Source organism: Lactuca virosa, chromosome 3 (assembly GCF_052849685.1).
Source record: "Lactuca virosa cultivar CGN04683 chromosome 3, Lactuca_virosa_CGN04683_v6, whole genome shotgun sequence".
In the NCBI taxonomy this organism is placed as follows: domain Eukaryota; kingdom Viridiplantae; phylum Streptophyta; class Magnoliopsida; order Asterales; family Asteraceae; genus Lactuca; species Lactuca virosa.
Window position 1 is genome coordinate 164,195,789 of NC_136428.1, and position 14,036 is coordinate 164,209,824.

Below are 14,036 nucleotides of genomic sequence, written 5' to 3' on the forward strand. Positions count from 1 at the left end.
GGCTATAAATAGGGCCTTAGGGATTTCATTCCTCCTTGCACCTTGGCTTGAAGTTTCGCCAGCCCTTCTTCCTCTCCCTCTTAGGGATGATTTCTAACCCCTTTGGGTTTGGGAAATTGACCCTTTTCCTAGTTATTTTATTCCACTCTTTGGTGTCATTGGGTGTGACACCATTACAGGGATTCTGGTTTGGGTCCTTTCATCCAAGCAACTTCATGGAGGTTCAAGATCTCAAGCATGGAGATCAAGGGCTACATAAGAGGTATGTTTTCTTACTTATGTTTCAGTTTTCTAGGGTTGATGTAATTAGCATGAAGCCATAGATCCATATGATGCATGTACACTTAGGTATATCGTTGTTTCGATTTTTTTCCGCTGCCTAGTTTTAGAGTGTATTTGATGCGTAGAAAAACCAACAAGATCATCCAAGGAGTAGTCCTCAGACTTATGCATCATTCTCTTAGAGAAATCTTTCCACGAGGGTGGCAGTTTTACGATAATCGCACCAACCTGAAAGAGTTCTGGAATAGAGGTGGAGAGTGCGTTCAACTTGTTGACCATGACTTGGAGTTCATGCACTTGCTCCATGATTGATTTGTTATCAGCCATTTAAAACTCTAGGTACTTAGACACAAGGTACTTGTTAGTACCTTCCTCATGTGCCTTGTACTTAAGTTCCAACGCATTCCATAGCTCTCCTTGATCTTTGACCGACGTGTAAAGATCATAGAGCCGATCAGATAGGGAGTTCTTGATATGACCCACACACAGTTTCTCAGACTCTCTACGCAGAGTCCTTTTTTTTCCAGTCCTGCGATGACCGTTGGGTCCACAGTTTTCCCCTCCTCAGGAATTGGATTAGCAGGAATTGGTGCCAGTTCTGGGTCCAACACAAAGGCGAGCTTCAAAACATGAAGCATGAACTTGACCTTCTCGTCCCAACGGGTGTAGTTCTGACCATCGAATTGGTCAAGTTTGGCAAACTCTTGGTTCATGAAGTGGAGGCTACCAGTAATGTCCATTAGTCTATTGATTTATCACAATAAAAAAACCTTTAAGAATGTTGTAATTCCAATTATTATTATTATATTTACCAAGTTTTGTCCAAAACCAGATTAATCCTTCTCGATTAGATCTGATTATAATAAAGGTAGAAGAAGACTGTCCTGTTGTTGGACGAAATTAAATACAAGACAGAAAAGTAAAACCGACCTGTTGATGGCTGATCTTGAACTTCAAATAACTGCACGGATCGGACTCCTGTCCTTAAAGGTTTTTTACTTCGCTTCTATTGGATGTAAGCAACAGAGTAAAACCCTAGGATTTAATGCAGATCTATCGATTTTCCAACAGCACTGGAAACCGATAAACACAAAACGAATACTCGGAAACTGGAAGAAAAAACGCAAAGAGTGGGAGAGAGCTTTGATTTTCGTGAGTGGTCAATACAACTCCTAGGGAGCATTATTTATAGGTATCGAAACCCTAGAAGGCATGAAACGGGCCCCAATATGCCGGCCCCTAGAAACCCTAGAGCGACGACTTGCTCTCCAAGCAAGCCGTTTTCTGACCCTTCCAGAATATTCCGTTACCTTATCCACGAAGTCAACTATGGTCAACCGTTTTACCAGGTCGGTCTAACCGACTTGACCCGAACTCGCCAAAAATGAAAGCTCCTCAGCTCCCAGCGACCGACGCCAAGTGCCAAGTGCGCTTAAATCTAGCCATTTCGCGCACTCGCGACATCGGCTAGTGCTAGGCTAGGCTAGGCGTGCGTGGGCTTGGCCCATTCCTTGATCCACTAAAGCCTTTGAAGTCCTATCAAGGGATTAAGCATATAAACCCACTAAAAGTTTCTTCCCCTACCAATGTGGGATAGAGGAAACTTGCCAACTTGCAATTTATCCTCTATAATTTCCAACACAATACACCACCATATATATATATATATATATATATATATATATATATATATATATATATATATATATATATGAAAGAGTCTTCTTTCATGCTAACTTTACCGATTCCTGACCCTAGATCACCCTCAAAGGAAATTGATGTTTTATTGAGGCCTTTGGTGGACGAGTTGAAAATGTTGTGGGTTGAAGGAGTCCAAATAAAAGATGCATCAACCAACACTGTATTCAATATGCGTGTGATGTTGTTATGGATTATCAATGATTTCTCAACACGTGGCAATTTGTCTGGATGGAGTGGTCAAGGTTATTTAGCATGCCCTACTTGTAACAAAGAAACATCTTTTCATTCGTGTGACTAACAAGATTTGTTATTTTGGTCATAGAAGATTCTTGTGTATGAGTCATAGTTGGAGGCAGAGTCTATTGCATATGAGTCATAGCTGGAGACAGAGTCTATTATTTAGTGGTTAACCCGAGAGAGTCTATTGTTCAGTAATGCAGCTATATTAAAGCAACTAGCTCGTCTCCCTAATCGTATTCCAGGGAAACATCCTGAGCATTGGGGTGCAAAAAAGATGGCGCGATGATGAAACAAAAAGAGAGAGTTGAATTGGACAAAATAAAGTATCTTCATTGAGCTTTAGTATTGTTCTTACCTCAAGCTAAAACACAATATAGATGTTATACATGTGGAGAAAAATGTAGATGAGAGTGAGTTGAATACTGCACTGATGAATGAAGAAACCAAAGACAAAAAAGATGCAAGATATGACTTGAAAAATATGGGCATTCGGCCAAATCAATGGCTAAAAGAGAAAGTTAACAAGAGGAATAAAGTAAACAAGACAAATAAAGACAACAGCAAGAAGAAGGTTAATGATACTGCCACATGTTGATTACTCCTTCAAACCAATTGATCGACAATATTTCTGTTAATTCATTAAAGGAGTGAGACTACTTGATGGATTTGGATCGAACTTTAAGAAGCATGTTAATGATACCAAGTCAAATATGGTTGGGCTAAAGTCTCACGATCATCACATTCTCTTGCAACGATTTCTACCTATATGGCTCCGAGTAGGTCTCCCAATAAATGTTTCAACAACACTCATTGACTTGTGTACATTCTTACAAAAATTTGTGCATGGTCATTGGATGTTAGCGACATGAGAAATGCTCAATCAGAAGTGGTGAAGATATTATGCAATCTTGAGTTGATATATCCTCCAACATTTTTTGACATAATGATTCATCTACTTCTTCATTTACCTAAAGAATCCATTCTTGGAGGGCATGTACACATGATATGGATGTATCCTTTTTAAATATACCTGAAAAACTTAAAAGTTATGTTGGAAAGAAAGGCAAGCCAGAAGGTTCAATAGTAGAGGGTTATGTTGTAGAACAAGCTTTGACTTTCTGGTATATGTATCTTGAGGGTATGAAAACCAAATTCAACCGTGTTGATAGAAATGAGGATCCTGACCTTCCAAAGAGGCAATTTTCTGTGTTCTCGTCACAATGTCAACCGATGTCCACTAAGAAGCTAGCTGAACTTTGTAAAGAGGCCAAAAAATCATTGCATTGGTTTGTGCTAAACAACTGTGATGAGGATGAGATGAAAGGATAAAAATCACAAGTTTTGTGATCTATTAAGTACTTTTTCGATAGTGTTATGATATCTTCAAACTATTCTAATTGTTTTGTCCCACATCTAGCAAATTTGAATCAGAATCGCTTGAAAGTGATTTAAAAATAGAATTTCCTTCATGGTTCCAAAGAAAAGTAAATACCTTATATATTATAAAGTAAAACTAATTTATATTATTACTTAAACATATAATATTATATTTCTTTACATATTTATCGTCTTAAAAAAGATATGCATTTGGACTGTACCGACGAATTAAAGGCGTTGACATATGGTCCGGTCCGTTGAATGCATATTCTTACACTACCTGCATAGTAAATGGTGTTCAATTTGTTGTGCGTAGCTGTGATCTCCGACACACTACTCAAAATAGTGGTGTTGTTACATTAGGGGTAGACGTTACACCATTGTATGGTTAACTAGAGGACATCATAGAGTTGCACTATTTACATGGTTACTCCGTTTTACTCTTTCGTGGTAAATAGTTCAATGCGTCATTATGTAATGTTCTATTAATTACTAAAAAGAATATGGTTGTTATCGATACCAGTCATGAATGGTATGTTAGTAACACATGATATGATGATCAACAAATCATCTTAGCCACACATGCTAAAAAAGTGTTTTATCTCCAAGATCTTAATCGAAACAATAACTTGAGAGTTGTGGAAGATGATCATCATCGAAAACTTTGGGATTATCCAAGTATCAATGTTGTTAATGAGATAGATGTTATGAATAACACTCCATTAACCGATTTTACCTTGGTTGTCAACTTAGGCAATGACGGTGGTGATATGTACTCTTTAGATAACGACGAAGGTGGTGAATCAGTGTGGCTCCTACAATAAACGATGACAATTTCATTAATGATGATGATGACGGTGATGATACGTACTCTTCAGATAATGATGATAATTTTAGTAACGATGAGGAATTCATTAATGGTTATGTTGTACATGTATATTCTTCTAGTGATATTTTGATTGATTGTATGTTACAGTTATTTTATATTTTTATTACTTTAATATTTGTTTATTAGTTTTACTTAAAGTATGTTTATTATATATTTTGAATGTTTATAATATTTCTTAACAGATGGCCGCACATTTCGCGAGGGGGCATGTAGGAGATGGCGGGGAAAGACCTCCACATGGGGGTACGCACGAGATAGCAACGGGTTGTGAATCTTGTAAGTTACATGAAATTCTTAAGTATTGGATATATTTTTAAAGTTCTAAATTTCTAAATTTCCAATTCTACGTCTCAATGTAGCAAACCCGAAGAAAGTGTGTGGCAAAGGAAGAAGTTTGAATATGTATAAAGCGTATGGGGCCAACGGTGAAAACCCTTTACCCCGTGGGAATTGATAGCGATGGGAGACCTATCGATTTGTAAGAAAGACTGGCAAAATGTTAACAATATTTATCTCAAATTTGGTGGAAAAACATGTACCACTCCATTATAGGTCTTGACAACATGACCTTATCGAATACAAAGAAGTTATCTATCTCGAGTTAGAAACGAGTACACAATACTTTTTATATGTAAAACTTTTTATACTTTAAATATTTCTTATACTAATTAAATTTGTTTTTTTATTGCATACATATTTTGATCTTAATAGCTATCAGGTACAACTTTATGGGAAGGCGTTCGAGCGGCTGTAAATACCGACGACCGAAGAGCATATAAAGAACATATACATGTCGTGAAACGTCATTTTGACGAAGTCGGCGGATAGAGGGTGTGGAAACTACAAGACAAAATCCATCGGAAGATATAGAAGTCGAAGCATGGAATGAGTTGATTGATCTTCTTTTTTGAACGACGGTTATATGAATTAGTCGGTAAAAGGTAAAGAATGTAGGATTAAACTTCCACATATAAGTGTTCATGGTAGTAGGTCATGTGTTAACAGACACCATACAGAGGTAATAAATTTTATTTGTATTATATAAATTTTTTATTAACACTTATATAAATATATTAATTGTTTTTGGCTTATTATTGGTTGAACAAGGACAAAGGACACAACATATTGCGGGTTAGAGATAGATGCGTTTTAAAGAAAGTCGGGGTTGGTTTACACTGCAAGCGAAACAAGATTAGGTAAGTAGTAAGCGAAGTTAATACGTTCTTAAATATGTGATTATTATTATTATAGTTTTTAAGGTATATTATTATTATTATTATTATTATTATTATTCTAGTGTTTAAATTTAGTTATTTGTTTTAATTAATGATTGTGTATTTTTTTTTCTCTATTTTAGGAAAAAACTCAAGTGGAGTATATGAAAATGCAAGAAGCGGTCGGGGAGGACGAACATGTAAATGAGTCTCATAGTCTTACTCGTGCCTTCGGTGAGAGACGTAGAAACATTCGCGGAGTTGGAAGGAAACCAAGAATCAACGATCATTTAATTCTAAATCAACCTCCTTCCAAATCTTACAAAGCTCAATCTCAAAATACGGATAATAGCCAAATTGTTGTAATAACACAACAAATGCAACAATAAATACAACACGCATATAATAACTCATTGACGTCCGTAATTTCTAACTTTCAACCACCACCGATGCCACAATTGCAATTTGATCCCAATATGATTCCACAAAATACCCCCGAACCAATCAACATGACCGAGGAGACGGGAGAAGATTGTAGTGATTGAACTTTTATGTTATTTTGAACAATGTTTGTTAAATACTTTTTTTTTAAATATTTTATTATTATTTTGGTATGTAGTAGACCACGATTTTGAACTATGATGGTTTGTATGCTTATTTAGTGTTTGACATATGTTATATATATATATATATATATATATATATATATATATATATATATATATTGTTTATATTTGTTTTCAAAAACAAAATTTGATATATATAATAAAATCTGTGAAAAATATAAAAAAATATGTTATACCGATGACAAGTCGTCGCTATAACTTAAAGGGAAACGACAGTTACCCACTTTTCCCGACGATTTGTCGTCGGAATAGGCACGGCTTGTGGTCTGCTTTTATACCGGCATGGTCTGTAAAAGTATATAGTGTAAAAGTATATAGTGAAACTTCTTTTTTCTATCGAAAATCACTTCGACGACCATATGCCGACGACTTGTCGTCTGCATAAGAGCGGCCTATCCCGATGACATCTATCTCGACATTTTTTTCTTCTATCCACAAGATTTATATAGACGACATGTTTACTGTATATAAGCTTTGCAGATGACATGTAGTCGTAGAAGTAGAATAAGTCATTGGCATAGGGGTCTAGTGGGGGATGGAATAATTTCTAGTTTTTAATAAAATATATGACAAGTTTAATGCATCATTTAAACAAGTATTGGATAAACAAGCACAATACTTTCATCACAATCTCCTAAACTACCAAATCACCGCCACCCGATCCAAACCAATTTCTAGAAAACTTAGCTGACGTGTAATAGTGATTATGTGGTTTGAATATGTTTCAAAATTGTAACACATATTTAACATTATGACTTTGAATGTTCTGATTCGACTTTTATCAGATTGTTGCCATTTTATTTGAATATGTTCGTATTTCATTTAAAAGTTTTTCGAATGTTCGATTAGTTGAAAATACAAATCTAAACATGTTGATAAAATTCACAAAAAAAAATTGAACAAGTTCCTATTATCTGCAGAGGACATGTCGCTATGTATTTAATAAAAACTTCTACAGAAAATGCGTGTTGTCTTCCTTTATAACAGGGCCTTCCTTGATATGCATTGTGTGTCATAAACACGCCCGTCGTAAGGTTACGACACGCAAATGTGTGTCGTCTTCCTTTATGACAGGACCTTCCTTGATATGCATTGCGTGTCATAACTGCGCGTCGTAAATGCGTGTCATAAATGCGCGTCGTAAATGGACGACGCACAAAAGCGTGTCGTCTGTCGTTATGACAGGGCCTTCCTTGACACACATTTGCGCGTCGTCTGAGCGTTTTACGACACGCATTGCGCGTCGTAAAAAGCTGTTTTTCTAGTAGTGCTAGCTGTCTTTGTAACTCTTGCATGTATATTAGGCGAGACCCTTTATGTATGTTAGGTGAGGCCCGTTGGGTGGGACCCGTTTTTATGTTGTGCAAGGCCCGTTGGGTGGGATCCGTTTGTATGTTGTGTGAGGCCCGTTGGGTGAGACCCGTTTTCATGTTGGACGAGGCCCGTTATGTATGTGGGCGAGGCCTTTTTTATGTTGGGCGAGGCCATATGTTTATGTGGTATTTTAGGGAACTCGCTAAGTTTTTTGCTTATGGTTTGTGGTTTAAAATTTTCCAGGTACTTCTAGTTTCAAAAGGAAGGGTCCGACTTGATTGCATGACTCGATGGCCTTTTCCACACTTTTACTTTTGATATACTATGATGTTTGAAAATAAATTTTACTTTGTTTGGTTTTGGATCAATTGGTTGTATGACTCGATGCTTTAAAATGAAAATTTTTATTGACATTTTTTGGACGTTACACGAAAGAACACTGTTATTTATAGTAATATTATCGGGCTTGTTATGGTTATGAGCACTAATATCCATCTGATAGATGAGAAAAGAGAAGAATAGATAGATAGGAAAAAAAAGAACAACAGTGTATGTTATGTATCAGAACCATTCATTATAGTTAAACAAGCTACCTAAGTATTATATGTTGAGGACCCAAAGGACTCCGGAAAGCACATCATCATGCATAGAAAACAAAATATACTTGGTGTTAATGATATCGTGGACGAGGAAGAGTACGATCAGTTTGACGAGCTACCACCATTTTCTATTGGCATGCCATTTTCAAATGATGGTGTCGATGACACCACTTACTTATGGTCAAATCAAGATGAAGAATTATGGATATCATAACCCACTGATAATCCTGGATAGTTTGGCTAGGCCTATCAAAGGCAGAAGTAGGGTTGCTTAAAGGCTAAGCAATAAAATATGAAAGTTATTTTGAGTGTTTTATTTGAATAAATATTATTATCCAGTTGTTTAGTTATCTGTGCATAATAGGATAGTTATTCCTAATTTATATGATATTGTTTAAAGTTGTTTAGCATGTCATTATAAACATGGTGCGCCATTGATTCTTATTTTTATGCAATTAATAAAGCTAGTCAAAGACAATTTTGTTGATTACATGTTCTCGAATTAAGGACTATCAATTCTAATCATAGAGACCGAATTTCGTATCTATCACCCACATAATAAAGTTAGTTTTTGGAGATTCCTTGTTCTCGAATTAAGACCTATCGATTCTAATCCTAGGGACCAAATCTGGTACCTCTCATCCACATACTTTGGAAAGTAAAACAAGTTAATTCAATATGAAACATGAAAGTGATTGTAAATTTGCTCATCATTTTTATTTTAGCCTTCTTTCATATTTAAAAATATAGATACATAAAAAAAATAACAAAAGTATTGAATGAAATGTAGATCCAAATAAACAATACAAATTAGAAAAAAAATCCTCCATAGTATTTGGTTGGACGAAAAAGTAAATAAATATATGGCTTTACATTTGTATCGGTGCATATTTATGCCAAAATTATTTAAAAGATAAATTGGTTTTGGCTAACTTATTTTGAGGTAAAATTTTGGAAATCCCGCCATGAAAATTCAATATCCCGCCACCGATTTTGGGGTCCAATCGATTACCAGTACGTACTCCTTACCCTTCTTCTTCTCCACTACAATAATCGACGAATTTTACCACTGCACCGTCGCCTCAAACCCTTCTCTCGTGCGTCAACCGACGACTCCACTTCATCGTGTCGACCATCACATCGGTGTGTCAAACCCTTCTCCTCTCCTATATTAACCCTATCTCATTCCTCGTCTCACTAGCTAGGTCGCCAAATCATTGTCCGTGTAGCAGTATTCGATCGTCTAGACGACTCAACATTTCTATTGGTGTTGTACTTTGTATGTTTATTAATTGGTATATGTTTTTGTTATTTCCTTTGATTATTATAGCTTTGACTGTGTTGATTATCGATGACAACAATCCACGCTTCGTTGAGCAACAACTATGGATTTGGGTATCGATATATCCCTCTCCACATCAATCTGTATAACTTTTTTAAAAAAAAATATGTTTTTGTGTGTGTGTTTGTGTTGCAGGTCAAAGATCTGGTCTTCAAATTAAATTTGTTGATACCTGCTCTTAAAGGGACTTTTTAGCTCTCCGTGTAAAGATCTGGTGAGGAAGCACACTGTATATAGTAAGTGATCTTTCGTGATGGTTTTGTGATATTTTGAAATTATATAACCAGGTTCCTGTTATATTTAATGCAAATGGTATTCAGAACTTTGTTATCTTTAGTAGACAAAAATGCCCCTCCACATTTCAATCTTTTTTCACCCATAATAAAGATTAATTAGCATGTATAATCAATATAAATGGCATATCCAGGATAAAAGATGGAAATCAATGATTGTTAGATCTGAAATTGCTGGAACTGGTTCACCTGGAGCTTCATATTCATATCAATTATCAGGTTATAGTCATCATAAATTCTTAATTTCTATGAGGAGTTTTATTTCTTTATAATTTTAATATTTTATATCTACCCAATTGTTTTATATTTTAAGTGCAAAATTGAATTTGGGCTAAAAAATCAGAGGAATATGCTTTTACAGTATTACATTGTTCATTGCTATATTTGTGTTTATGTCCATGTTAATGGCACATCCATTTGTGGTAATAAGGGATTGATACCAAAGCAAGTTTCATTATTTTGTTGCTAAAGTTTGGGCTTCTATGACTATCACTCCATTTTTTAGACTGAAATTTCAAGGTTCCAAGAATCTACCCCCACAAGATTATCTTGCTGTTTACTTGTCTAACCACCAAAATTTTTTGGACATATATACCCTTTGGACTCTAGGGAGAAACTTCAAATTCTTTAGCAAGATGTATTCTATATGTAATATGTATTCTTTTTCTTTTGTTCAGGACCACACAAGCATCGAAGATTCAGAAATAGATGTCACCGCAATCCGTGTGCAAAGGGAATATATTCGTACCTCTACGAAACCTCTTTCATTTTATCCAAGTTGGTACCATTATTGCATCAAATGGTCTTTATCTTTTCATTATTGATAAAATGTGTATATTGTAGTTGGTTTCACAAGATTTATGTTTTTTCAACTATGTGTCTCACATCGTTTCTTGTGATTTGCCCTGAAAAAGTACCATAAGTTTCTATCTGTATTATTAGTTATTTGTTTATTTGTTCATTTATACTAAAATTGCTAAACATAATCAGTATGCATTGGGTCCTCTTGGTGATTTGCCCTTCAAGTCGTGTCGTATACATTTTGGATTCTCTGATGAAGCGTGTGCAAAATCCTGTCGACACCTACTACCTGCTCAAACTTTTGTACATGTAAGAAATTTCTTAATAGGCATGAAAATTACGTTCTTTTTATAAACTTGAACACAACTCAATTGATTGTTTATTTTTAGGGCTTTTGCTAGGTATGAAAAAAACATATCAACTCCATATGTATGGATGTTCGCTGAGGTAATACTTATCCAACTCAATTCATTTGTCTTGCTTATGTTTCCTTTCTTTCACAATTTTAGTGAAACCAAGTTGGCGTATCCGAGAGTTAGCTGAGTGGGCACTATGTAATGAAATGGATGTTTGATGTTGTAATGACCAGGCAATATGGATTCCCAAATAGAGTAAGTACTTATTAAATACTTTTTTTTTTCATTTTGTCTGTATCAAAAACATGTTATGTAATATTTTATTTAGTTTGGTACCCTTGGGAATGAAAAAATTCCCTTAAAGGTAAAGGTGTGGTTACGACTGTTGCTACGTGGACTATGGAATTTCGGAATAATTATATGAATGATGTCTAAAGGTGCATATAAGGTTAGCTGTTAATCATTAAAGCATCTTACTTTTAGTTTAATGATTGTTAAATATCATATGTTTTGAAATATTAGACAAAAAATTGATTCTTTGTTGTGTTTTTTTTTCCAGTAAGAATGGAGGATGGCTGCTACACTTCTACTTCGATGCAATAACAATTTATTTTTTGAAAAAGTTTATGTAGTAAGATATGATCAAATCAAGTTGTTTTTTGTGACACACAAACACGTTTATATTAATGACTATAATGGTTGGTTATTTAGTATGTCTACATTAACATAATTTGCTAATTAGAGTATACTTTTTTGTATTGAATATGTGTTGCTAATTAATGACTATAATGGCTGGATGTGTTAAGTCTTAGCTTTGTTGGTGGTTAATTGTAACATAATGTAATTTTGGATGTAAGCCCTATTAGTTATTTTCATAAAAAAGTATTATAAAAAAATCAGCTTTCCTTAAATGACCCGGTTATTATAATGGAACCGGTGCAGATGCAATTGTTACATAACCTGGTTTTGAGAATTGGAACCGGGTCTTATCTCCTTATATGACTCGGTTTTGTATGGTAGAACCGTGTCCAAATCTCCTTGTGTGCCCATGTTTTGTATACTCCAATATCTTTATATGTCCCGATTGTTAAAAAAACCGCATCCAGTAGGAACTCGCCGACAATAGGACCCGGTTCAAAACCGGGTTATTTAATAAATATAACCGGGTTCTATAAGCATTTTTGTAGTAGTGACATCTCCTGAAGAGGTACGTTCTCCTGAAGAGGTTCAGACTTCCAGTAGGAACCGAGGTATAACGACAAAACGTACATCTTCTGGGAAAGGTACTTATAACTGGAAGACAGGAAATTAAGTAATTAACAATAAGCAAAGTATTTTTCATAAACACAATAAAACTAAACCAAATTACATACGAGATTCAGATAACAGACAATACAACGCTCAATCCCGTCTCTGCTTGCTACCCATCAACAACATACGTGACAAACGACAGCAATACCAGATTATTATTCTGTCATTTCATTATTCTGTATATATATACGCATCATCACACATATATCATACGATCTAATGATGTCCAGGAAGCTTCTCTTTGATCTTCTCCATCATCCCTTTCTTTTCATGGGTTTCACCTCCTTCCCCATAACCACCACCACCAACGCCGCCTGCTGTTGTGGTGGAAACCCTTTGATGCTCGTCGGTGCTATCTACACCGGGAAGCTTTTCCTTGATCTTCTCCATCACCCCTTTCTTCTCATGCCCTTCTTCTGATCTGTGTCGATCGTAGCCTGTCCCAGTTCCGGTGCCGGCGACCGAGTCGGCGAAAGGGGTGGCGCTAGGTTGCTTGTGACCGGCGACTCCAAGTCCCTCGTAGCCTGCCCCAGTTCCTGTGCCAATGCCGCCGCCGGCAAAAGGGGTGGCGCTAGGTTGGTTTTGATAGGATTCAGTGGCTCCACCGGTGCCATAATGACCTCCAGTTCCCCCAGTCCTATGGCCTACGTCAGTGCCTATGCCATGATGACCGGTGGTGCCATGACCACCGGTACCGCTGGTTTTGTAATCAGTTCCCAAACCTCCGGTACCCAAACCCTGATGGCCGGTGGTACCGTAGTCACTTCCTAAACCACCGGTAGCATGACCTATATTGGCACCCAGCCCCTGGTGGCCGGTGGCACCATAACCGCCGCTAGTTTTGTAATCCGTCCCTGTACCTCCGGTGGTGTGACCTAGACCTTGGTGGCCAGTTGCACCATAATCACCCATGGTTCCCTCGGTGGTGGAGTGAATTGGGTTTCCGTACTCATCAGTTTTCCGAACAGGGTTGCCATACTCATCTGTGTGGCGACCTTCTCTTCCGTATTTCTGATCTCCTCCGTATTGTGCCATTTTTTCACTCGATAATATTTAGAAGAAACTTGAAAACGTAGAATTGAACACTTGGTTTGTGATTTTCTTGTGCTTTTTCGGTGAGATTTGGGGGGCTTTATATAGAAGAAAGTGAGATGATGAAAAGATGGTATACGTGGTGAAATGAAGATGCATGGCATGTGAGAGAACCACACGTGGTAAGTGATGACTAAACCACTTTAAAAGCTGTTCAATCAAAAGATGGACACGTCTCAAATAAGTCGGCTTCATGCTTTTTAATAACTTCAGAAAACGAGGAATTAGGTCTATCCGTATATGTGCTATACCTGTAATCTGTTGTAGATAAGTCATAAGAGTCAATTTGTGAAGTCAGTGTCGGCAAGATTTTGTTCATCTGTGATTTACCATTTCACGTGGCCAAGTCTTTGTTGTTTACAACGTCAGCTTGCTTTGAATCCAAATCAATGGAAAATTCGTATCCGAATATCCTTAACGAAAATTGATAAAGCAAGTTATTTGAGTTTAATTTAAAAAAGAAGAAGAGAAAATTAAAATGTTATTGTGAGTCTTAGTTGTTTTGTTTTGTTTTTTTTTAAAAGAAACTATTTTTGTTCATTTTGTAACATTTGTGTTTTTCATATTCGGTTAAATTAATAGTGATTGTATTTTTATCT

The 14,036-nt window shown here is 36.1% G+C and overlaps 2 protein-coding genes across 7 annotated transcripts; one reads left to right on the plus strand and one right to left on the minus strand.

Annotated features, from left to right (window-relative positions):
• The first annotated feature begins 9,156 nt into the window (after positions 1-9,156).
• On the plus strand, positions 9,157-11,747 carry LOC145162712 (uncharacterized). 6 transcript variants are annotated; one of them, XR_013739265.1, is made up of 8 exons: positions 9,157-9,537; positions 9,720-9,820; positions 10,012-10,096; positions 10,555-10,654; positions 10,868-10,987; positions 11,068-11,289; positions 11,363-11,482; positions 11,594-11,747. XR_013739265.1 is itself a non-coding variant. In XM_079081783.1 (8 exons), exons 3-7 carry the CDS (start codon positions 10,030-10,032, stop codon positions 11,188-11,190), a joined length of 348 nt encoding a protein of 115 aa, XP_078937909.1. In that variant the 5' UTR covers positions 9,157-9,537; positions 9,720-9,820; positions 10,012-10,029; the 3' UTR covers positions 11,191-11,482; positions 11,594-11,747. The 6 variants fall into 6 exon arrangements, 1 of the variants encoding a protein (XP_078937909.1); XR_013739266.1 differs by having other exon boundaries at positions 11,399-11,482; XM_079081783.1 differs by having other exon boundaries at positions 11,068-11,125; positions 11,188-11,482.
• A 595-nt stretch (positions 11,748-12,342) lies between these two features.
• Positions 12,343-13,466, minus strand: LOC145166781 (uncharacterized). Its single transcript, XM_079085822.1, has one exon. The coding sequence runs from the start codon at positions 13,378-13,380 to the stop codon at positions 12,562-12,564; it is 819 nt and encodes a 272-aa protein (XP_078941948.1). The 5' UTR covers positions 13,381-13,466; the 3' UTR covers positions 12,343-12,561.
• Positions 13,467-14,036: the final 570 nt, after the last annotated feature.